The sequence below is a fragment of the Mauremys reevesii genome, linkage group 5, assembly GCF_016161935.1.
Source record: "Mauremys reevesii isolate NIE-2019 linkage group 5, ASM1616193v1, whole genome shotgun sequence".
NCBI lineage: Eukaryota > Metazoa > Chordata > Testudines > Geoemydidae > Mauremys > Mauremys reevesii.
The window spans coordinates 109,837,331-109,859,877 of record NC_052627.1 but is presented as its reverse complement, the minus strand read 5'-3'; the positions used below and the strand labels follow the sequence as shown (position 1 = coordinate 109,859,877).

Genomic DNA, 22,547 nt, shown 5'->3' with positions numbered 1-22,547 from the left:
TCCAAATGAGAATGCTGCTGGGACATGATGGCTAACTCTTTGAGCCCTTGCACCGGGTAAAAAGGTTATGGTCTTGATTATGCTCAGCTTAGGACTGTGGTTCTCAACCAGGTGTATGATGCAGAGGTCTTCCAGGGAGTACATCAATTCATCTAGATATTTGCTTAGTTTTACAACAGGCTACATAAAAAGCACTAGCGAAGTAAGTAAAAACTAAAATTTCATACAATGACTTGTTTATACTGCTCTATATACTGAAATATAAGTACAATATTTATATTCCAATTGATCTATTTTATAATTATATGGTAAAAATGAGAAAGTAAGCAATTTTTCAGTAATAGTATGGTGTGACATTTTGTATTTTTATATTGGATTTTGTAAGCAAGTAGTTTTTAAGTGAGGTGAAACTTGGAGGTTGTTCAAGACAAATCAGAGTCCTGAAAGGGGTACAGTCATCTGTAAAGGTTAAGAACCACTGGCATAGGAGATCATTAAAGATTCTATGACCCCTCTCCTAAGAGTAAGAGCAATTTAGGCAATTACATTTTGTCTCCCTAAATTACCCCTGACATAGTAATTGTTTACACAGCATCCTAAAACATGCTGGATGCTTTACAGAACAAACAGAAGGACATAGATTATAAGATCTTCAGGGCAGAAACTAATTTTAGATATGATGCAGTAAGTGAGGGTAAGGACCAGCATTAGAGCAGTAGGATTGCAAAATTACTCAAGCTTGGGCATGTACATCTCGGTGCTACAGTAAGAAGTGCTTTTTGTTTTTGGGTTTGGTTTTTTTTGTTTGTTTTTTAATAAATAAGACTCATTTCTTGTGGGCAGCATAAAAGAGCCAAGACTTCATGGGCTGGGAGGAGTTGAAGAGACTATTGTGGCTTGGTAGACTAGATTTGGGAAGGTGTTCAATCCTTACGGGGTTGAAGTGGAAGAAGACATAGAAAGAGTGGCAGGTAAAGCACATGAACAGGTCATCAAGGCTGGCATCACTGACAGAATGAGGGAAGAGAGGGGAATGACATAAGCAACTACCTCAGAGACGTAGAAGACAGGTTTGCACAGGCCTTTGAAAAAGACATTGCGCAGAACAGGAAATCACTTTGGAATTTAAATGGGAGAGGCTGACATGATCAGATCAACTGACAAGGAAAATCATTTTAGCAGCTGCATCCTGAATCCCATGGAGAAAAGCAATGAGAGCACCAAGGAAGCCTGAGAAAAGAGAGGGTGCAGTAGCTGAGATGCAGAGCGAAAGTATAAAAATGTTAAGTATTGGAATACCAAGCAAGGGTGGGTTTTGTTAAAATATTTACCTTCACCTCCAGTATTAGGGCCCAATCCAACTCGAGCTGAGGTCAATGTAATCTTTCCATCAACTCCAATGGAAGTTGGATTAGACCCTCAACTTGTCAGTTTAGCTTTGCTTCTACTGTTAAAGCTCTGCCAAGTTCCACCTCAGAGCTAAAGTAACATGCCTTCAGGATGAAAAGCACTATACAGATGTAGTTACATATACAAAAGACACAGTAAGCCAGTGGGGATTGTTGATTTTTAAAGAATATTTAAATAATTCAGAACCATCAAATCATGCACAGTTAGCTTATATAACTGTGTGATGTCATCAATATTACCCTCAATCACCTCTCCTGCCCTCCTCTTTTGTTACACTTACTTGTTGCATCTTGCATATATCAGAGTACAAGTCGTTAGGGGCAGGAACCATGAGTTCATATGAATTTGTACTGTACCAGGTACAGTGGGATTCAATACTGACTGAAGTTTTTAGGGGTTACCAAAATATAAATAATATAGCACACACACTCACTAGTTCATCTAATCCTCAAGATTCCTCCTCCTCCTCCCCTCCCTCGTTTAGCCCCATCAACCAGGGTAATAACAAGAGGAGGGTTAGAGGATTGGGCAAGTATATATCTATCATTCTGAGACCATAACTGCTCACATTTTAGAGAAGTGAAATACTCCTCTATGTATTATCTAAGGGCCTACTTGTCCTTTACAGCAAGTCCTCAAAATCCACATTTAACAAAGACAATAGTGGTGAAGAAATCTTTACAACGTATATTTGCAAACAGTTCAGGGAAGATGACAAAAGCCTTTTTTTTTTTTTAAATAGTCATAAGACACTCATTCTACTATACTAAATGCATAAAAATATCTGCATCTGTTCTCCTAGGCTCAGCACCGCTCAGTGCTATCTAAGTAGGTATATAGGGTCACTGAAGGTAGCCTATATCCATTCACTGTGGCTTCTCTGCCTCCTCATTAGCATAAAGAGAGCAGAAGTGGATGCAGGTTCAGCGTTGAGAACAGGCAATGAAGGTAACTAAAGTAAAAATGGGAAAGTCAAACATTCCCCTCACAGAAATCCACACCCTTCAATTATACTCAGTTACAAACCAATCATAAAGTTTCTCTGAAGTGAAGCTGGAACCTAATTCGCTGTACAATGCCTAATTCACTACCTTGATACCACTGTGAGCTAGAAAGGGGCAAAAACAACACAAAGCTAGCTAGCATCACATCTTCCACAAAGAAGGAAGTGGGCCGTACAAAGCATCTCAGCATTAGCAAAGTTAGCACTGACCACAAGGGAAGGAGATGCCCTGTGTGAACACACATACATCAGTGCTCTAGTATTATGGATTGTTCTGCACATTGATCAACATGATCTCACTCCTCCATGCTACTAGCACTTAGCTTTACTCTCATGGGCCCACATGACTAGTGTCACTACCATAAGAAAGCAATCCCACTGAGGGATTGGGGTTTATTTGGGGGTGTTCACTGTGCTGAGGATAACCAATAAAACTGAGAGATATTTCCATCCTTTGTTACTTACATTTAATTTAGATGCAAGATACAAGGAATCACAAATATGTTTCCTTAAGTAATATTCACCTATACAATAGGTATGCTCTCAAACTATTTGAAATTTTTAAAAATCCAGCATAACAAACAGAAGAAACTGAGGCAAAGGCTAACCTGATAAACCATGGAACTCACTGCTATACTGCAAAAAAAGTTTAAAAAATTCTCCAAATCAAAACCTTGAGCCCCAAAGGTTATCATGTACTTTACAAAATGACATTACCGTTAATGTTGTCACAGTAGTAAAAGTGTTCATCGTTTAAAGAAGGACATGCAGCAACCAAATCCTGCAGGCCCACACCAGTTATAGTAAGACAACCCGAGAGATTAAGGTGTTCCAAATGCGGCAGTCCTCCTCCCAGGGTCAACGCCCTATGATCAAAGAGAAAGTCAAAACATGTTAAAACAGAACAAAGAACTGGATTGCAGTCAATGCAGATATTTCAGCGGCGTTGCCAAGTTCATGGATTTTCTAAAATCAAGCAATGTTAGCATTGACACAAGGGAAGGTGATGCCATATGTTAACACCCCTATGTCAATGCTCAAGTATTCTTTTTATAAAAATCAAAGGAGTTGTTAATGCAGTGGTCAGCCTTGAACTTGCCAATTTTGTATTAAATTAGATGAGATTACTTCAGTATTAATATTACCTGAGCTTCCCCCTGCTTATTACAAGGAGTGCCTACTGCAGATGCTAAAGCAAAGTTATTATTTAAGACAATTAGAAAAACAAGAAACTAGAGCTTCTTCTTTCTCCTCCTTACTCCAGGTCCCTTTTTTGCCACTCTTTTCCTTTGAAAGGGAAGCTCCAGACTGCCCAAGCAACTAGGCCGAGTGGGCTGGAGTTCTGCCAGTTATAAGATTAGAGCCAGCACAGACAAGAACAAAATTATTCACTCAGCGCTGCACCAACATCTGAACTCCTGCCAGGGCTCAATCCAGATAGTAAGTGTCCAGTTGCCCTGTTGGGGCTAGAAGTCAGCCTTACTTTTTCAGAAAACCCAGAGCCAAACAACGTCCCCCAAAAACATTACTTTAGCCAGAGATGCTCAATTCCATAACTTTAGAACTGTTCCCAATTTCTTATCCCCAGACAGTAACTTCCAGAAGTTTAACTTAGATTGTGACCAGGTCCTCTTGCTGCACAAGAGAAAAGTGCAGTTCTTCTACAGAACCCATTGATTTGCACACAGAACCTTCATTCAACATTGGTGTAGTCTCTCGTTTTTACAGAGGAGAACAACTTTAGAACTGCAAGTCTTAGCTTAACTCTAGTACTGTTTTTAATAATACAACGTGGCATTATTCCCTGAGAAACAAACCTTTTTGATTTTAAGAACAGCTGATTCCACATTTTAACACAAAGCTGATCTTTGTGCTATTTTATAATTTGTTATTGAATGACAGGCATTTAAGAAGTGAACTCAATGGATGTTTTGCCAGAATAAGGACCACAAAATTAGCCACTGTGTATTAGATTCACCCTAGCATTTGTTTGGTGCACAAATAGTACCACACTGCAAAGTTCAGGGCCAGATTTGAACTTGTCCTAAATCCAGGCACAATAAGAAAGAGGGTTTTGATTCAGTGCCATCACTGGTATTGTGTAAATGTTTAATTCAATATACACACATTTATGGTAATATGGTCAAAGACAGATAGAGCAAATGATAGGTGCTCCTTTTAATTTAATTTTGTAAAAACTGAAATTTTACATGTTTTTAAACAAGAATAGAAAATATTACACATACGCAATAAGACTAAATTAAAGTCGCTACTGCAACCCCAACTTTTAATTATTTTAAACAGTGTATTTTTAATGCTACATTCATTTAGGTTGTAGTGTTTAATTATCTTCTTAATGTGAACCTTTATACACTCAGTTTTAAAACCTGTATTCCTAATGCTGTATTTAAGAATCTATATGCTAACTGAAACCAATGAGAGGAAGGCGTTGCTCACACCTCTGAAAATCAGGCCAATGGGAAAATTTTAAAACTCGAGTGACACTTTATATCATGACACCTGTATTTGCATTACTTTATAATAAATCTTTAAATGTGCAGCATGATGTAGACCAGGCCTGTACAACATGCGGCCCGTATGGGCTCACTGTGCGGCCCGCGGGGAGTGAGTAGGTGGGTTCACTGTGCGACAAGTGGCGGGTGAGGAAGGGGGGCTGAAGAGGCGGGTCGGCAGTGGCAGGGGGTGAGGAGGCAAGCCAGGGAGGTGGGGGGCTAAGGAGGCGAGCAGGCAGGCAGTGGCGGGGGGGCAGGTGAGCTGGCGGCGGGGGAGGGGGCTGAGGAGGCGAGCGGGCGGGCAGTGGCGGGGGCTGAGGAGGTGAGCTGGGGAGTGGGGGGCTGAGGAGGTGAGCGAGGAGTCAGTGGCTGACCTGTTCTACTGATCTGGTCTGGCTCCCATCCCCTCTCCAAGGGTTGCAGCTGTCTGGAGGTGCTGCCTTCCACAGTCACACCTCATTCATTCAACAGGGCAATTGATTACAAAGTTGGGGGAAGATCTTATTCTACTTCTAGCAAAAAGACATTTTTCTTTTACCTTAATTATACTACCTTAGGGGCCTGCTATAACATATTACCAAGGTTCAATACTGCTGTTTTGGTGGGGCAGCGCTGGGGACAGAGGGTTTGTTTCCGGGGGGCAGGTGGTGCGGGGGTGTTGTGTTTCGGGGGGCCTTGGCAGCGCTGGGGGGGGAGGTTGACGGGGCCGGGGGGATTTGGCCCTCAGCTGTTTTCTTTGGGGTAATATGGCCCTCACCGCTTTACGAGTTGTGCAGCCCTGGTGTAGACAAAACAAAAAATTGCAGAAACCTTATTAAAAAAAGTGACTGATCTACAGTTTTCTGCCACATCAGTGGTTTTCTGTCTTCTCCAAAGCAAGGAGTGTTTGTGTTTAAATTATTTAATTATGTGTTTTGATGTTCCTCATGAAAATAGAGAAAGAGCTCCTTTCCCTATCCTGTCCTCCACTCAGAAAGAGCAGCAGCTCATGAATCTGGAAATACTGAAGGTCTTAGGAGACTGCTATGCTGCACATTCAGAAATGATTTTTTTTAGTCTTCCCTAAACCATGAGCACCAAGTCCTTAATGTCTATGTCAAGATTCATTTGCTATGCATTACAGATGCTCTCCAGGTTACACAAGACCTGACTTACGCAAATTCACACTTACAGAAAAAGTTCCATAAGCCAGAAATAGGATTTTCGAGATGCGGAAATTTTTACGTAACGTATGGGTATATGTTTTCGAGTTACGCAAAGCTTTCCAGAATGGAACGATTGCGTAAATCGGGGGGCATCTGTATATATCATCTCACACACAACTTGTTCTTGTTTACATACAGTTTATGCCCAATACTGTACCTGAACATTTTAAAAGGAGACACTACTCTAGCTTTTCAGGTTTTCACATAGTAAGCCAATGAACCAGCCATGAATTTCTTGCTGAAGATGTGTATACTTCTAAGGATTGGATTCCAAGACCCATCCAAAACTGCTGTCCATAAAATGTTGATGCACCTTAAGACAGATAAAACTACATATCTTCTGGGGATTCAAAAATTCTTTGTTCCAGGGAAAAACTACTGCAAATTTTTAGAACAAGTGCCACAAAGCCAAAATTAAATTAAGCCATAAAACATGAAAAGTAACCACATAAAAGCTAAGCTTTAAACCTCTCCCGCAATCACTACCAGGAAAATGTTATGTTGATCAGGCTATTAAAATTCAGTCATCATGTAACTGTCCCTATGTGTCTCTGAACAGGGAGCACTTTGCATTAATACAATTCAAAATGTTTCTTATTTTTATAAGAACGACATACGATCTCATCTTGCAAGCCTAATTTGAGCCCATTGTGTAAAAGGACTCTGTTGCCTTCATCCTATTTGATAGCTTTCAAGGAAGAAAAAGCTAGGAAGTTCTCTTCAATGACTGCAGTAGCTCATAAATGGCTACTTACCTGAGACCATGGTCTGTGATCTGATAACATCCAGACAGGCTGAGGAACTGAAGAACTCGTGCAGTCTCTTGGTCTGATTTTTCACTCCCAGAGTATGCAAAGTCTTTTCCCTCTGACTGTCTAGTCCTTGTTGCTTTTTTACACAGTGCAGAGGACTCTGGAAGTGCTTGTATAGTTCTTAGTGCTGTCCCAGCACAACAAAATGAGTGACTGCAATAAGTAAAGGCAGTAGGCGAACAATGCTGCTGCCAACAGACACTAGTCCTTAGTCCAACAATGTCTTTATTGTAACAGGATCCTGAACAACTAAAACTGGATGCTGGTTCCAACACACAAAGTCCCTCAATATTTCTGCGTCGCCCCACAGCAGCATCTTCAATATCAGCCAGATCATCTGCATCTAGCATCCAGACATAGGCAGAGCTGAAACTTTCTGAGCTGACAGGGTTAGTCCAATAGTGCTCATTACCTTCTTCCTTGATAAGAGGTTCATTAGTTATATCATGCAAACTGTACTTCCTGTTGGACTGCATGGTAATATCTTTGTTTCTCCATACAGTCTTTGCACTTCGGTTTCTGCAACTTTTCAGAACTCCTTTGTTGTTGTGAGCTGATAGGATTCCCAATGCTATGGAAATCTTCTCCATGGCCACATCTGTGATTTTTTCACAACCAGACAGATCAAGGTGGCGAAGACTCTGACAACAACCAACCCACGACCAACTGAAATCAGAAAAGGATAAATTGAACATACAATTCTATGTATGTTTGTAAATGCTCTTAATGAACAAACATAGGCAGATAAGTAGTTTTCTGACTTTTGTAGAGAAGTTAGATATTGAAATTAATTCATTAAGTGTTTATATTACACGTGCCTCAGCTCTGAAGGGACAAAAGAAAAACGTTAACGAATTTAAAAATATGATTTGGCACTCATACTACAGTGAGAAGTACTTTTATAAATGCCTAAAAAGAGTAAGGATATCTAAAGAAACATGGAATGAAATATGCTCAGTAATGTTATTTAAAACACTACATATGGGTGGCAAAATTACAACATTTTAGCCACCAGAGGTCCACAACTACTGTTTAATAAATTTCCAAAATGATTTGTAAGACAAAGTGAAGCTACTGGAAATCTCTGGGTTGAACAATTCTCAGAAGCAGTTCTTGTTCACTATATATATAGTTGCCAAAAGAGCTGTCCTAATCTACTGGAAATTCCCAAGCAACTTGAACACTGCAAGATCATACAATGGCTTGAGCAAGCTGGCAAAGGTGGAAAAGATACTATACTCTGCCATTGGAAAAATATGAGATTTGGCCCTTGTTTTTAAGTCTTTCAGACTAATAGTTTTTTATATGTTATAATTCCTACTTGTTACAGTTTTTCAAGTTTGGCTGTTTGTATTAGTATCAGAGGGGTAGCCGTGTTAGTCTGGATCTGTAAAAGCAGCAAAGAGTCCTGTGGCACCTTATAGACTAACAGATGTTTTGGAGCATGAGCTTTCGTGGGTGAATACATGGCATGCATCCGACGAAGTGGGTATTCACCCACGAAAGCTCATGCTCCAAAACATCTGTTAGTCTATAAGGTGCCACAGGACTCTTTGCTGCGTTTGTATTAATGTATTTAATGTATATCCTCCTCTAGATTCCCTCACATTCCACTTTACTAAAGGAGCTCTAGGAACATATTAGCTTCACAATACAACTCCATTACTGAAGTTGAAAGATTAGAGCTTGCACTGGAAACAATTTGGTCTTTTGACAATAAAAACAAAAAATCCCACACCTTTTAGCCTGAAATCTCTCATCTTTAGTCTTAAGGAAAATATTTTTTTTTTTACATTAATGGAGCAGAGTCATTTTTGAATTATGGGCTTCTAAAGATGTGCTTATTTTTTCCATTTTTTGAGTAAAGATGTTATTTTTTGCCCACCCATAACTAAAAATAAATAGCCTTGAAAGTTCAAATTTATTTAGATGTACTAAATCACATTTAGGACTAGTCCAAATATAGTTTCCTAATTAAAAATTAGGAAAAGGTAAAAAATGTTAGTTGAAACCTTCCAAGTACCTTGGTAGGGACGGTAACTTTCATAAGATGCTTGATAACATTTCTTAGGAGTTACAAGCTCTGCAAGTAAATAACTTCCAGAGGGTCAGCATCCCTCATGGAAGTTCTATATGGCCTTGAAGAAGCAATGACATCTTTTAGCATGTGATAGAGTACTGCCACCAGCTTGACATTTGAAACAGACTTTAAATGTTGTGCTAAGGAATCTTTTGCTCAGATGTTACATGCTCCACCACCATAACTTTGACAGCTTGTAACCTTCACTAGCCCCTCACTTACGACATACATGCTGTTAGAACACGCAATTTCAGCCCGATACTGTAGCAGGATCTATTAGACCAGATCCCGCATCCAAACAAAGTCCCAATGACACCAATGGAACTTCTACAGCCTCACCTGTAAAAGTGAAATCAACAGAACTCCACCCAAGCAAAGAGGTCCATGACACCTGATCACAATGCAGTAATTTGAACCCTCTTACAATTAGTGCTCTAACCATTACAGGCCATATCAGCTCTAGAGCCACAGGGAGAAAACCCGAGACACTCTTGACTACTACATGAAAGGAAGGATATTTACCTTATAGTAACTTGAGTTCTTTGAGATATGTGGGCCCTATGTGTATTCAATGTGGGTGCAAATGTGCTCCATGCGCCCGGGACCGGAAGTTCTTCAACAGCAGCGTCCATTGGTCCACGGCTGCACCCTATGCCTCCTCATCCTCCCAATGAGGGCATAAGGGGCAGAGAGGACCAACCACCTCTCCAGTTCCTTCTCAACTGTGAATCACAAGAGAACTAAAGCAGAAGGGAAGGAGGGCAGGTCGTGAATACCAATAGGGAACACACATCTCAAAGAATTCCAGTTACTACAAGGTACATAACCTTCCTGTCTTCTTTAAATGCTGGTGCTTATGGTTATTCACTGAGGGTGACTCCTAAGAAGTGCTCATTGAGGAGGAGGGTTGCAGGAAACATTCTGTACTACAGACTGAAGGATCAATGAATCAAAGGAAATATCTTCAGCCAAAGCTTAAATTAGGGTATAATGCCTGGTGAAAGTATGAATGGAGCCCCAAGTCGCTGCTCTACATATTTCTGAGAGAGGAATTCCCTGTAGGGAAGCCACCAAAGCTGTTTGTGATCTAGTTGAGTGGCTTCTGACAGCCTGAAGTTGTAGGGCTTCCATAGGACCATAAAAACAGAGGTTGCAGTTGTGGAAGTCTTTGGGAAAAGAAAAATTTCCCCTTTCATTCTTTCGGCAATAGTGACGAACCATCTTGGAGACTTCAAAGAAAGGGTCTTGTCCCATGCAAGGATAAGACTAGAGTCCTGCATATATCCAATGAGTGGGGCTATCTGTCCACTGTGCTATGCTGAGGCTTGGGATAGAACACCAGAAGATGAGGTAAAATTCAGATGACAATTTAGGGATGAACTTGGGATGTAACCTCAAAGATACTTTATCTCTGTGAAAGACCATGCATGGAGGATCCACCAGAAGGGCCCCAAGCTCACCTATTCTCCTAGCAAAGGTAATCACCATCAGGAAGGCAACCTTCATAGATATGTAAGACTGGGTGGGACCTTGACAGGTCATCTAGTCCAGTCCCCTGCACTGAGACAGGACTGAGTACTATCTATACCATCCCTGACAGATGTTTGTCCAACCTGTTCTTAAAAACTTCCAGGGACTGAGACTCCACAACCTCCCTAGGTAATTTGCTCCAGTGCTTAATTACCCTGACAGTTAGGAAGTTTTCCTAATGTGTAACCTAAATCTCCCCTTGCTGCAATTTAAGCCCATTACTTCTTGCCCTGTCCTCAGTGGTTAAGAACAATTTATCTCCTGTCTCTTTATAATAACCTTTTACGTACTTGAAGACTTATGTCTCCCCCTCAGTTTTCGCTTCTCCAGACTAAACAAACCCAATTTTTTCAATCTTTCCTCATAGGTCATGTTTTGTAGACCTTTAGACATTTTTGTTGCTCTTCTCTGGACTTTCTCCAATTTGTTTATAACTGGACATAATACTCCAGTTAAGGCCTTATCAGTAGTGCTGAGTAGAGTAGAAGAATTATTTCTCATGACTTGCTTACAATACTCCTGCTATCATCCCAGAATGATGTTTATTTTATTTTTTTTGCAAAAGTATTATATTGTTGACCCATATTTAGTTTGTGATCCACTATAACACCTCTCCTCCCCCTCAGATCCTTTTCTGCAGTACTCCTTCCTAGATAGTCATTTCACATTTTGTATTTGTGGGGATTGATTATTCCTTCCTAAATGCAATACTTAACATTTGTTCTTTTTTAATTTCATCCTACTTAAATCAGACCATTTATCCAGTTTGTCAAGATCATTTTGAATTCTAATTCTGTCCTTCTAGTAGGAAGCAGGAGTCAAATGGGGACTCATAAGTGAGGATGAGTTTCAGGTCCCAGGTATGAGCTGCTTTAAATACCAGAAGGAACATCCTTATGATACCCTACAGGAACTTCACAGTAGTGGGGAGTAAGAATAGAAGGTATATATAAATAGCCACCAAACGTACACTTACAGAACTGATGGACAGGCCTGCTGTCTTCAACAAGAGAAGATATTCCAGGATTACATGGATTCCTGATTCCTCAAGATTTTAAGTGGTGCTGATCACTCCACAGGGAGAATCTCTTCTCTATAGATAGTCTCCTGCTATTGTTAAGGATGGATTGGACATTTGTGGTGGATTGGTCCTGCTCCGAACAGGGGATTGGACTAGATGACCTCCTGAGGTCCCTTCCAACCCTGATATTCTATGATTCTATGATCCTATGAATTGTCCATCCAAAAACTATGCCACCAGATAGAGAGAAGCCGAGGTGAAGGTGGAAGTAGCTGATCCTGCCATTTTTCTGAGATGGTAGGTCTGGGAACAGTTGTATGTGAATGCACAGGCATGAGGCCAACTGCAGGATGATGGTGAACCAGAACGGTCTCAGGCACCAGGGAGATATAAGAATCACTGCTACCCTGTCCAGCTTGATTTTCCTGAGGACAGAGTTGTAAGAGGATGGTAGGAAAGCAGTACATCAGCAAGTCAACCACCACACTAGGAAGGCATCCCCTCTGGAGCTGAGGTCCAGAGCCACTCTGGAGCAAATCTGTAAAGACCTTTTCATTCGACTGAATAGCAAAAAGCTCCCAGGATGGGACACACCATTAATGAAAGATGTACTGCGCTACTGATGGGTGGAGCTCCCACCTGTGATCCCTGTGGAAACACCTGCTGAGGCTGTCCACAAGGGAGTTCATTGCACCTACAATAAGTACTGCTGAGAGGGTAATCTGATGAGGGATACACCAATTCCAGAGTTGGACCCCGTTTGCAGTCTGGGATGGATCTTGATCCTCCGTTTGTTTATATAATAAACAATGGTCATGTCTGAGCTACCCAGGATATGAGCAAACCAAATAAGAGGTATGAACATCTTGCATGTTTCGTGTACCGCCTGAAGCTCAAGAAGATTGATGTGTTGCCTAGATTCCTACGGGAACCAGGAATGCCAAGCTGTCTGGTTGAACAAGTGTGCTTCCCATCCCAGAAGAGAGACATCCATGATGAGTGTCTTTGTAGGTGGTTTGGAAACAAAGAGGACCCAATGCATACTGTATTCTTGGTCCCCCACCAAATGAGTAATGGTAACACGTTCCAGGGGAGCAAGACCTTCTTGCCAAAGAGTCCCTACTTGGTGCACTGACCAACCTCAGCCAAACCCAGAGGCCTAAGCAGGAACAGGCCATCATCTGAGGGCTGAGATGAAGTTGGGCAACCAGGTCCCTCATTACGAGGAATCAGTCCTGAGGTATGTAGGCCCTTGCCACAATTGAGTTCAGTTTCACTCCAATAAATTCCGTAATTTGTGAGGGACCGGGGGGGAGGGAGGGGTACATGGATTTTCTGAATTTACCTGAAGCTCTAAAGCATAAAATAGTTCAAGTGAGGTGGTGACTTTTACTTGCACTTCCTGATACAACCAACCCGTGAGCAGACAATCATCCAGGTAGGAAAATATTGGGCTGACTTGTCTGTGGGGGTACACACCCACCATTCTAAAGTACCTTCACAAAAACTCTCAGGACCACCAATAGGCCAAAGGGGAACACTCTGTACTGAAAGTGCTCTGGACCTACAGTGAAATGAAGAAATCTCCTGCAAACTGGGCGAATATCCAAATGAAAATATGCATCTTTCAGATAGAGGGCAACAATCTGGTCACCTTTGTTTGTGGAGGAGATTATTGAGGCCAGGGGGTGTCACTGAATGAAGTAGACATTTAGCTGTTTGGTCCAGGATGGGTCTCCAGCCCCTCTTCTGTTTGGAGGTGAGGAAGTATCTTGAGCAAAAGCCCTTCTCCTTGTGAGAAGAGGGCACAGGATGTCTTGTTCCCAACTGGATTAGGGAGTCCCCCTCCTGTTTGAGAATCCTCTCATGAGAGCAAAAACAACAAGGAGTGCGGTGGCACCTTAAAGACTAAAAATTTATTTGGGCATACGCTTTTGTGGGTAAAAAACCCCACTTCTTCAGATGCATGAGAGGAGTTCCTGAAAAGGGATGAGGAGGGGGGGCCAGACAAGAATTCTAGGATGTAGCCAGTTGAGATGATGTCCAAAATCCATTTGTCCTATGTGATAAGGTGCCACATCAGGAGGAAACAGGCCAGGCATCCACCAAAAGGGGTGGGGATAACAGGTGGTATGGAGACTAGTTGGTGGCTCTCAAGCACCCCATCAAAATGCCTTCTTGGTAGGCAGTTGGGACTGAAGAGGGGAGGGCGGTGGTGTGGAGTGTCTTCCACAATGGAGCCTCTGTCATTTTCTAAGGGGTTCCTAGATCCCTTGGTAGAAAAATGACTGAGGTAGTGTGTGGTAACCGGAAACAGCAACCTGGAATATTTCCTAAGGGGTGCCAAGGTATAGATCCCCAAAAAGCAGAGGATAGCACAAAAGTCCTTGTGAGTGTGCAGTGACTTCTCTATCTTTTCATTCAAAAGACTGTTACCGCAAAGGAGAAATCCTGTACCATCACCTGAACATTCTAGGGAAGCCCCAAGGACTGCAACCTGAAGCCCATCTCATAACCACCAAGGCAGGCATGCAACATGATGCAATATCCTCTGCATTGAGAAATGCCTGAAGGTCAATTTTGTAACCAGATTTCCCTCATCCAGGATGGCCTGGAATTGGGACCTAAATTCCTTCAGCAATTTAGAGAATTTCAGCTTATTGTAATTCATGAAGTCGTACTTGGACATCGATGCCTAGTAATTCGCTACGCGGAATAGTAAGCTAGCCAACTAAAAGTTCTTTCTGCTAAAGAGATACCTCTTGGTATCTTTGTCAAGAGGGGTGGAACCAGGCCGGTGCAGTGTGCTTTACTCCATGACAGCCTGTACCACTAAGGAGTTGGTATTAAAGGTGGGAAAACAAATATTCTGCTCCCTTGGGAACGAACAAAGTATTTCTTTTAAGCCCTCTTCAGGGGCAGGGCACAAGTACCAGGTATGTGCCAAAACGTTTTATAAAGCTCCAATACGACCCTGATGATGGGGCACACCACCTTAGAGGAAGCCATAGCTTGGAGAAAATCCAGGAAATTTTGGGTAAGATCCTGAATCAACTGTAGTGGGACCTTAAGAGATTAAGCTATCCTCTTCAGGAGGCCATGGCACTGCCTGTAATCATCTGGTGGCAAGGGAAAAGCTGGTGTCACTGCCTCATCTGGGAAGATGAAGAAAGCACTGCCAAGGGATCCAGTGGTTCCCACTGTTCCTACTTAACAAGCACTTCTGTAGGAACTTGGGCTATTGTTGGCAGTGATATCCAGGATCCTCATATGCTGGCACATGATATTAATCCCAAGAGCCTCAACAAGGTCAGTGGACAGGATCATAAAGGCATGAAGGTGGGCCCTATGTGGGGTACTGTTGGTCCCTTAGCAATACTGTGGTTTACGAAGACATCCGGAAGACTTTCGAAGTCCTGTTAGGGCTGATAGCTCTTAACTGGGTAATATCAGGGGAACCATGAGTACTGGATCATTTTCATCTGACAAGTAGGAGTTGTCAGGCTCTTGTAGCCAAGCCAATAGGTATGTATCCTGACCCTGACAGGCTACAGACATGAGCCGATGAATAGTACATTGACAGTGCTGGAGCCTCTGCCTGACGGCTGGAGCTCGGGATTGGCAAATGTTGAGTTGATAGTGTTCGGACATCTCTCAGCAGAATCGGTCCAAGAGGATCAGAGATTCTGGATACACACAGAATGCCAGATCTTCAAGCAGAGCATATTGAGATCTCACCAGAGGAGAGGTGGCAGGCATCCTGGCTGGATCTGCCAATGCTTTCTTTGAAGTAGTAGACTTCTGCTGGATTGGTGCTAACAATGCAGAGGGCATATACAGTCCTTTCTGCCTCTGTGCGGTGTTGGATTGGTCCTGCCCATTCAGCATACAATTTCAGGGCACCTCTCAGTACTGTCGATAATGGCCTCTGCTCCCTGCAAGGTCTGGATGTACCCTTTCTGGGGCATCAGGTGGTGTCTGAGGAAGGGGAGAAATAAACCTCTTTTTGGAGGATTTCTGAAGTGATTTATTCCTCTTCTTCTGAGGGTGTTCACCCTTGCCTCCTTCATACCTCCGTTTAGTGGGGTCCTTAGATTTCTTGACTCAACTGAAGTCTGGAGGGATGCTACCTGGAGGCTCAGATACGGTAGATGAGGAGCAGGAGAGCCCCAGGTCCAAACAGGGCCTCACAGAGAACTCCATAAGGCACAAGTCTGAATTCCTGACATTGCCTAGTACACTGAGGAAAGGCATGGCAGATGTCATACCTGAGGGGATCTGTGCTTCCCCAAGGCAGTACAGACAGCTCTTGTGCAGGTCACTCAGTGGGAACCCATGGGGGCAGGCCAGCCAGGCTATGAAATCTAGAACATTAGGCATAATAGGTGCCCCAAATGGTGGGGAAACGAAGGAAGAGGAACCCACTACCCTCAAACTAACTATCACTACAGCTACCTATCTAAATATAAAATACCTACAAAACTATTTAAAATTTAAGGAACCGATCATCAAGCAGGAAAGTTGGAAAGGCTACAGACAGAGAATGGTTCCATTCCAGACTGCAAGTGGTAGAATGGAACTCGAGAGGCTGTTGGCCTGCACGGCCCCAAACGCTCTTGGTTGGGATCATGGAAGCAGTGAGGGCACATTCGCAAACAGCTACTATTTTTGAAGAATTTCCAGTCATGGACACAAGGTGCGCATCCACACCCACAGCAAATACCCAGTCTAACGCTCAAAGAAGTAGTAAGTATGGATTACATTCATTAAGTGTTAACATTACACCCATAAGATTATTATCCAAGGGTTGCAACTCACTGGGGTTATGTGCAATACTGAAACATTTAAAAAGTCTTTTCAAAATGTTCCATTCCAGTTATAAGCTTTGCCTGCCATATTAAGTAGAATATTAATGTTGCTTTAGTTTGATTGTTGGTTATGGATGAATGCAAGTTCTATGTATAATTACTATACTTGTCACTGTATTGCTCTAGGTTTGGTTTTTTTTTTTTGTTTGTTTGTTTGTTTTTTTTTTTTACTGGAAAAGCTATAGATACAAAGTTTTTAAAAGCAAATAACTAACCTTTCAAATGCAGAGTCTGAAATATCAGTTTGAGTGAGATCCAGATGTTCCAAGTTAGGACAAAGTTCCAAGAACTGTCTAACCTAGCAAAGGAAATGAAAAAATAAAGAAAAGCAAATAATGTAGACAATTAAAAAGAGTCTCTCTCAGCCAACATGCAAATGAACACTCATTCAACTTCACTGACAATACAGACTCAAGCACACTAATTATATATTATTACTAATTATAGCCTGCACACTCAAATGTATTAGTGCTGAGGATACATACCATTTTGTTAGAAACTGCAGAACTGTAGGCCAGTACTAGTGTTTTCACTGAAGTGCCTACATGTGGGAGAACATTATGAATTAAGCCATGGAGTAAATGCTTTTCCATCTGTGCTATGTTAATTGCAAGTGATTCTTCTGCAGCCTCTTCTGAAAATAAACCAAAGAGAAAACTAAGACTTTATAATATATTTAGAGAGATTTATAGAGTTCATCTCCCCATATCACATTAAATACAAGATTTACAAAAAAAAAAAAAAGTTACCCACCTTATGCAGCAACGATGGTTCTTCGAGATGTCTCCCCCATGGGTATTCCACTGTAGGTGTGTCTGCATCTCTGTGCTGCTGACTGGAGAATTTCATTGCAGTGTCCATTAGGCCAGCATATGCGCTGCCTCTCCTCATGCTGTGCCACAAGGTTAGTCAGCTCAAGTGGGCTAACCGTCCTCAGTTCCTTCTCTACCACAGAGTCAAACAAGAATTCCAAAGTAGAGGGGAGGAGGGTGGTTTGTGGACAACCATAGGGACATACATCTTGAAGAACCATTGTTACTGCACAAGGTGAGTAAAAAACTTCTTCAAGTAGTGTCCCTACGGATGCTCCACTGTACGTGACTCCCAAGTAGTATCCCTTCTGGAGGACTGGGACTTCAGAGTCGGGTCAGTTAAAGATGACAGTACTGTGGAGCAGAGTATGGCATCGGAGACAGTCTCTCCAGCGATTGCATAATGTTCTGCATGTCCCATGTCGACGCTCTGCCAATCTCTGAGATAGTGACATCCTTGAAGAAGGCGACAGATGAAGAGATTGATCTTGTGGAATGTGTACAGATCAAGTCTAGGAGGTGGGGGTCACGTTATGAATTTGGTAGCACTGTCTGATGCATTTCAAGACCCACATAGAGAGTCTTTGGGCTGATATTGCTGAGTTCTTAGATCTTCCTGAAACAGAGAGGAAAGTCTAGGGGACTGCCCAAAGGCATTTATCCTATCAAGGTAGAAGGCCAGGGCTCTCCTAGCATGTGGGGTATGTAGTTAATCTCCCTATCATATTGGTGAGCCTTGGCATAGAAGATTCAAAGGTGAATTGATTGATTCATGTGAAACGGGAAGGTTACCTGAGGAATAAATTTTGGATGTGGCCTGACTGTAATCTTGTCTGGAAAGGAAACTGTGTAAGGAGGATGTGCCATCAGACTTGCTATCTCTCCTATCCTTTTGGCCAAAGTAATTGCTATCGGGTCGGCTTTTTTCATTGATAGGTAGGTTAGCGAACAGGTAGCCGTGGATTCAAAGTGGGGGCCTAGTCAGCCCTTTCAGTACCAGGTTTAGGTCCCACATGGAGGTAGGGAGTCAAAGTTGAGCGAAGACTTTTATTATACCCTTAATGAATCTTTTGGTGGCTGGATATGACAGCACAGAATATCCCTCTACGGGATGGCGAAAGGCTGTAATAGCTGCTAGATGGACCCTAAAAGAGTTTAGGGATAATTCTGACTTTTTAAGGGTCAGAGCATATTCTACAACATGTGGAAGAGTTGCTGATGTTGGAGAGATCTGTTAGGACATGCACCAAATCTGAGACCATTTCTGCAGGCAAGTACGTCGTGTGGAGGACTTTCTACTGTGTAAATGAACCTCTTGTACTACCTTTGCGCATGACATTTCTAGGTCCTGGAACCAAGCGGAAGCCATGCTTTGAGGCAGAGAATCTCCCTGTTGGCATGTAGGGTACACCCTTCAGCTTGTGAGAGCTGGTGTGGAAAGGTCACGAGAGAGATCGGCAGGCATGTCGCAAGCTGTGTCAGATAAGGGCACCGGGTCTGTCTTGGCCAAGTAGGAGCAATCAGGATGATGTGAGCTCCATCCCTTTTTATCTTTAGCAGGACCTTCAGCAGAAGAGGAAATGGAGGAAAGGCGTAAAAGAAGGTCTTGTCCCAGGAGAGAAGAGCACCACCCAGAGAGTGCTGTTCCATCCCTGCCCTGGAGCAGTAGCATGGACGCTTCTTGTTCTGGTAAGTGGTGAACAAGTCTATGGATAGTGTTCCCCATTGTATAACAAGTCGTGGAGTACTAACAAGTGCGTCTCCCGCTTGTCATCATGCAGGAATTTGTGACTGAGGTTGTTCACTATCAAGTTCTGCATACCCAGGAGGTAAGTCGTGGACAAAGTGACTTTGTGAGAGATGCACCATTTCCATAGTCTCATTGCCTCCATGCACAGAGAGGGCGAGCTACCCCCAGCCCTCCCAGTTGCTATGGCTGTTGTCTGTTAGGATCTTTGTATGTGATCCTGCGATCAGCGGAAGGAACAGGGCACAGACATGCTGACAGCTCTCAGTTTGAGGAGACTGATGTGTAGAGCCATCTCCGAAGGTGACCATTATTTGCCTTGCATCGTGAGGCCATTTAAATGTGCAGCCTTCCCTAGGAGTGGTGTGTCGTGGTAAGAACCAACAATGGTGATGTGTGTGAGAAGGGGATCTCTGACATCTGTCAGGTCCTTCCACCAGTTTAAGGAATTTTTGATCCTGGTGGGGAGTGACAGAGGTTTGTCCCATCTGTAAACCAAACTGAACCATAGTTGGAGGCATTGCATGTGGTATCACTGCCGTGCCTGCTGCCATGTGTCCCAAGAGTTGGAGGCAGAGTCTGGTCAGAATCTGGACTGTACTGAATGGCGTCTATGAGCAAAGCCAGGGATAGGAACCAGTGGTGAGGTAGGAGGACTTTGGCCTGTATGGCGTCTAGGTCGGCCCCAATGAATTCCAGCCATTGCACTGGGGTAAGGGTTGACTTCTGGGTCTTGACCTGTAAACCCAGTTCTGTGAACAAGTGTATTGTAATGTTGGCAGCTTTGTGGGCCTCCTGGAGAGATCAGACTCTGAGGAGAAAGTCATTTAGGTATGGGTAAATCATTATCCCTTGCGAGCATAAGTGAGTGGCTACCACTGAGAGAACTTTGGAAAATACTCAGGGCTGATGATAGCTCAAAGGGGAGGACTCTGTATCGTTTGGTCATGTCCCAGAGTGAACCTGAGAAATCATCTGTGAGCTGGTAGGATCGAGATGTGAAAGTAGGCGTCCTAGAGGTTGAGGGCCAAAAACTAGTCTCTCTGTTCCAATCTTCAGTAAGGTGTTCAGTAAGGTGATCATCTTCAACGTCTGAGCCTTGACAAACTTGTTGAGAGCTCTGAGGTCCAGTATCATAGAATCATAGACTTTAAGATCAGAAGGGACTATTATGATCGTCTAAGTCTGACCTCCTGCATAATGCAGGCCACAGAATCTCACCCACCCACTCCTGTATCAAACCCATAACCTATGTCTGAGCTACTGAAGTCTTCAAATCGTGGTTTAAAGACTTCAAGGTGTAGAGAATCCTCCAGCTAGTGACCCGTGCCCCACGCTGCAGAGAAAGGCGAAAAACCCACAGGGCCTCTGCCAATCTGCCCTGGAGGAAAATTCCTTCCCAACCCCAAATATGGTAATCAGCTAAACCCTGAGCATGTGGGCAAGACTCACCAGACACCCAGGAAAGAATTCTCTGTAGTAACTCAGATCCCACCCCATCTAACATCCCATCACAGACCATTGGGCATATTTACCACTAATAGTCAAAGATCAATTAATTGCCAAAATTAGGCTATCATACCATCCCCTCCATAAACTTATCACGCTTAGTCTTGAAGCCAGATATGTCTTTAGCCTCCACTGCCCCCTTGGAAGGCTGTCTCCAACTTTCCTTTCTTCAGAGAATTAGGAAGTAATGAGAGTAGAACTCCTTGCCTCACAGACACAGATACCAGTTCTCTGGCTCCTAACTGGAGGAGGAGATTTATCTCCTGTCGTCAAACTCCCATGAGAAGGATCCCTGATGAGGGATGGGAAAGGGGGTTGTGGAGAGGCTATGGAGGTGAAGTGAATGGAGTACCCAGATTGGACAATCTCTAAAACTCATCAGTCCGACATTATATGTTCCCAAGCAGAGCAGAACATTGCCAATCGGTGGCCAAACGGGTATACAATCACAGTCGGTTGTGTCAGTTGTGGGGAGTGGTCTCATGGCACCTCGACCTGCCTGTCAAATGTGGTGTTTAGATGCAGGGAGTTGGGACGAGGTTTGCAGACCAGACAGTTTGCACTTCAGGAATTTCCCTTTCTTCCTCTGCGTTTCTTAATGGTGTTGAGGTTGATATTGAGCCACATATGGTCTGTGCTGAGATTGGAGACTAAAACACCTCTTTTGCCCCGGCGTATAGATTCCCAGCTACCTGGAATGGTAGCCTAAGGTATGAAGGGGGGCGTCGGTCTTTTCAGCGAAGCGCTTCATCCCCTCAAAAGGAAGATCTTCCACCGTGGACTGCATCTCTTTCCGGAATCCCAACAAGTGGAATCATGGATGTCCATCGCATCACCACCACTGTGGAGATGGGCCTAGCGGCTGTGTCGGTGGTACTACGGGCCAATTGTAGCTTTGTTTTTGCTGATAATTGTCCCTCTTGAATGATGCCTTTAAAGGATTCCTGATGTGTCTCGGGTAATTTGTCAGTAAAGTCATTGAGTTTGTTATAATTTTTATAGTTATATTTGGCCGTGAGTGCCTGCTAGTTGGCGACATAGAACTGCAAGATGGCAGAGGAATATGCCGTCCTGCCAAAGGGATGAAGGCATTACCAGTCCCTGTCATATGGTGTAGCCCTGTACTGGTGCTGCTGAGGATACCGAACAAGATAGAGATAATTTGCGGCTATCAATACACTCGCTATGGGAACTTCCTCGCCCTCTTCTTGAAGGACTCACAAGAGGAGTCCCCAGCTTGTTTCTTTGACCCATTTCCCTTAGAAGTTGAAAGTTATGGGGAAGACTCATGTCTGCCAGAAGACTGAGGTCACACAGCTGCCTCCAGGAAGATAATTTTCTGGTGGAGCTCTCTGTTCTTGCAGGATCTCAGCCAGAGCTACTGGCTGAAGGTGCACTTTTGCTGTATGTGACCCTCACCTAGGCAGAAAATACACTGAGTGCTCTTATCTGCAACAGATTGCCTCGAAACCCAGGGAGATGGGCATATCCCACTAAGGGAAAAAGTCCCCCGGGGGAAAAAGATGGGAAGAAAAATAAAGGGGTTTGGATGGTTTGTGGGTTTTTTAAGGTTTTTTGACGGGCTGGAAAAACTAACAAAGAAATAACAACTAGAACTACAACTAGAACTGGGGAAAACCAATTGCAAACTGCAAACAGAAGAACTTAACTCACTGCTAATAGCTATGTCTCTAGCCAGGGCAGTTGAGAAGGAACTGAGGATGGTTAGCCCGCATGGGCTGGCTAGCCTAATGGCGCAGCATGAGACAAAGCACATGCGCAGGTCCAAAGGACATTGCTACAAGTTTGTGATCACCAGCACAGGGACGCAGACACATTTACAATGGAGCACCCATAGGACACTACTCAAGGAACCACTAAGGTTTAAAACATCTACATATCTTGTGCCTAAAAGAATGTGAATGTAAATGAAAAGTTTAACGTAACACATTTAATGATGCACTTTAAAATCTGCTCAACTCTGGGAAGTAGGTTCCAGAGGTGTGGTTTTCTACATGTCTATCTTGCTAGCTGTCC

General features: G+C 43.1%; 1 protein-coding gene across 3 annotated transcripts in view; it reads right to left on the bottom strand.

Annotated features, from left to right (window-relative positions):
- The window catches only part of FBXL5 (F-box and leucine rich repeat protein 5), a 53,130-nt gene that overhangs the window by 5,650 nt on the left and 24,933 nt on the right, over positions 1–22,547 (bottom strand). For 2 of the 3 annotated variants that reach the window (XM_039539990.1, XM_039539989.1), the window contains exons 7-10: positions 16,928–17,076; positions 16,658–16,740; positions 6,887–7,609; positions 3,131–3,279 (exon numbers count right to left, since the gene is read on the bottom strand). In XM_039539990.1, the coding sequence (XP_039395924.1) occupies positions 3,131–3,279; positions 6,887–7,609; positions 16,658–16,740; positions 16,928–17,076 (1,104 nt within the window). The remainder of the gene's footprint in view (positions 1–3,130; positions 3,280–6,886; positions 7,610–16,657; positions 16,741–16,927; positions 17,077–22,547) is intronic. The other variant, XM_039539988.1, reaches the window with a different exon arrangement.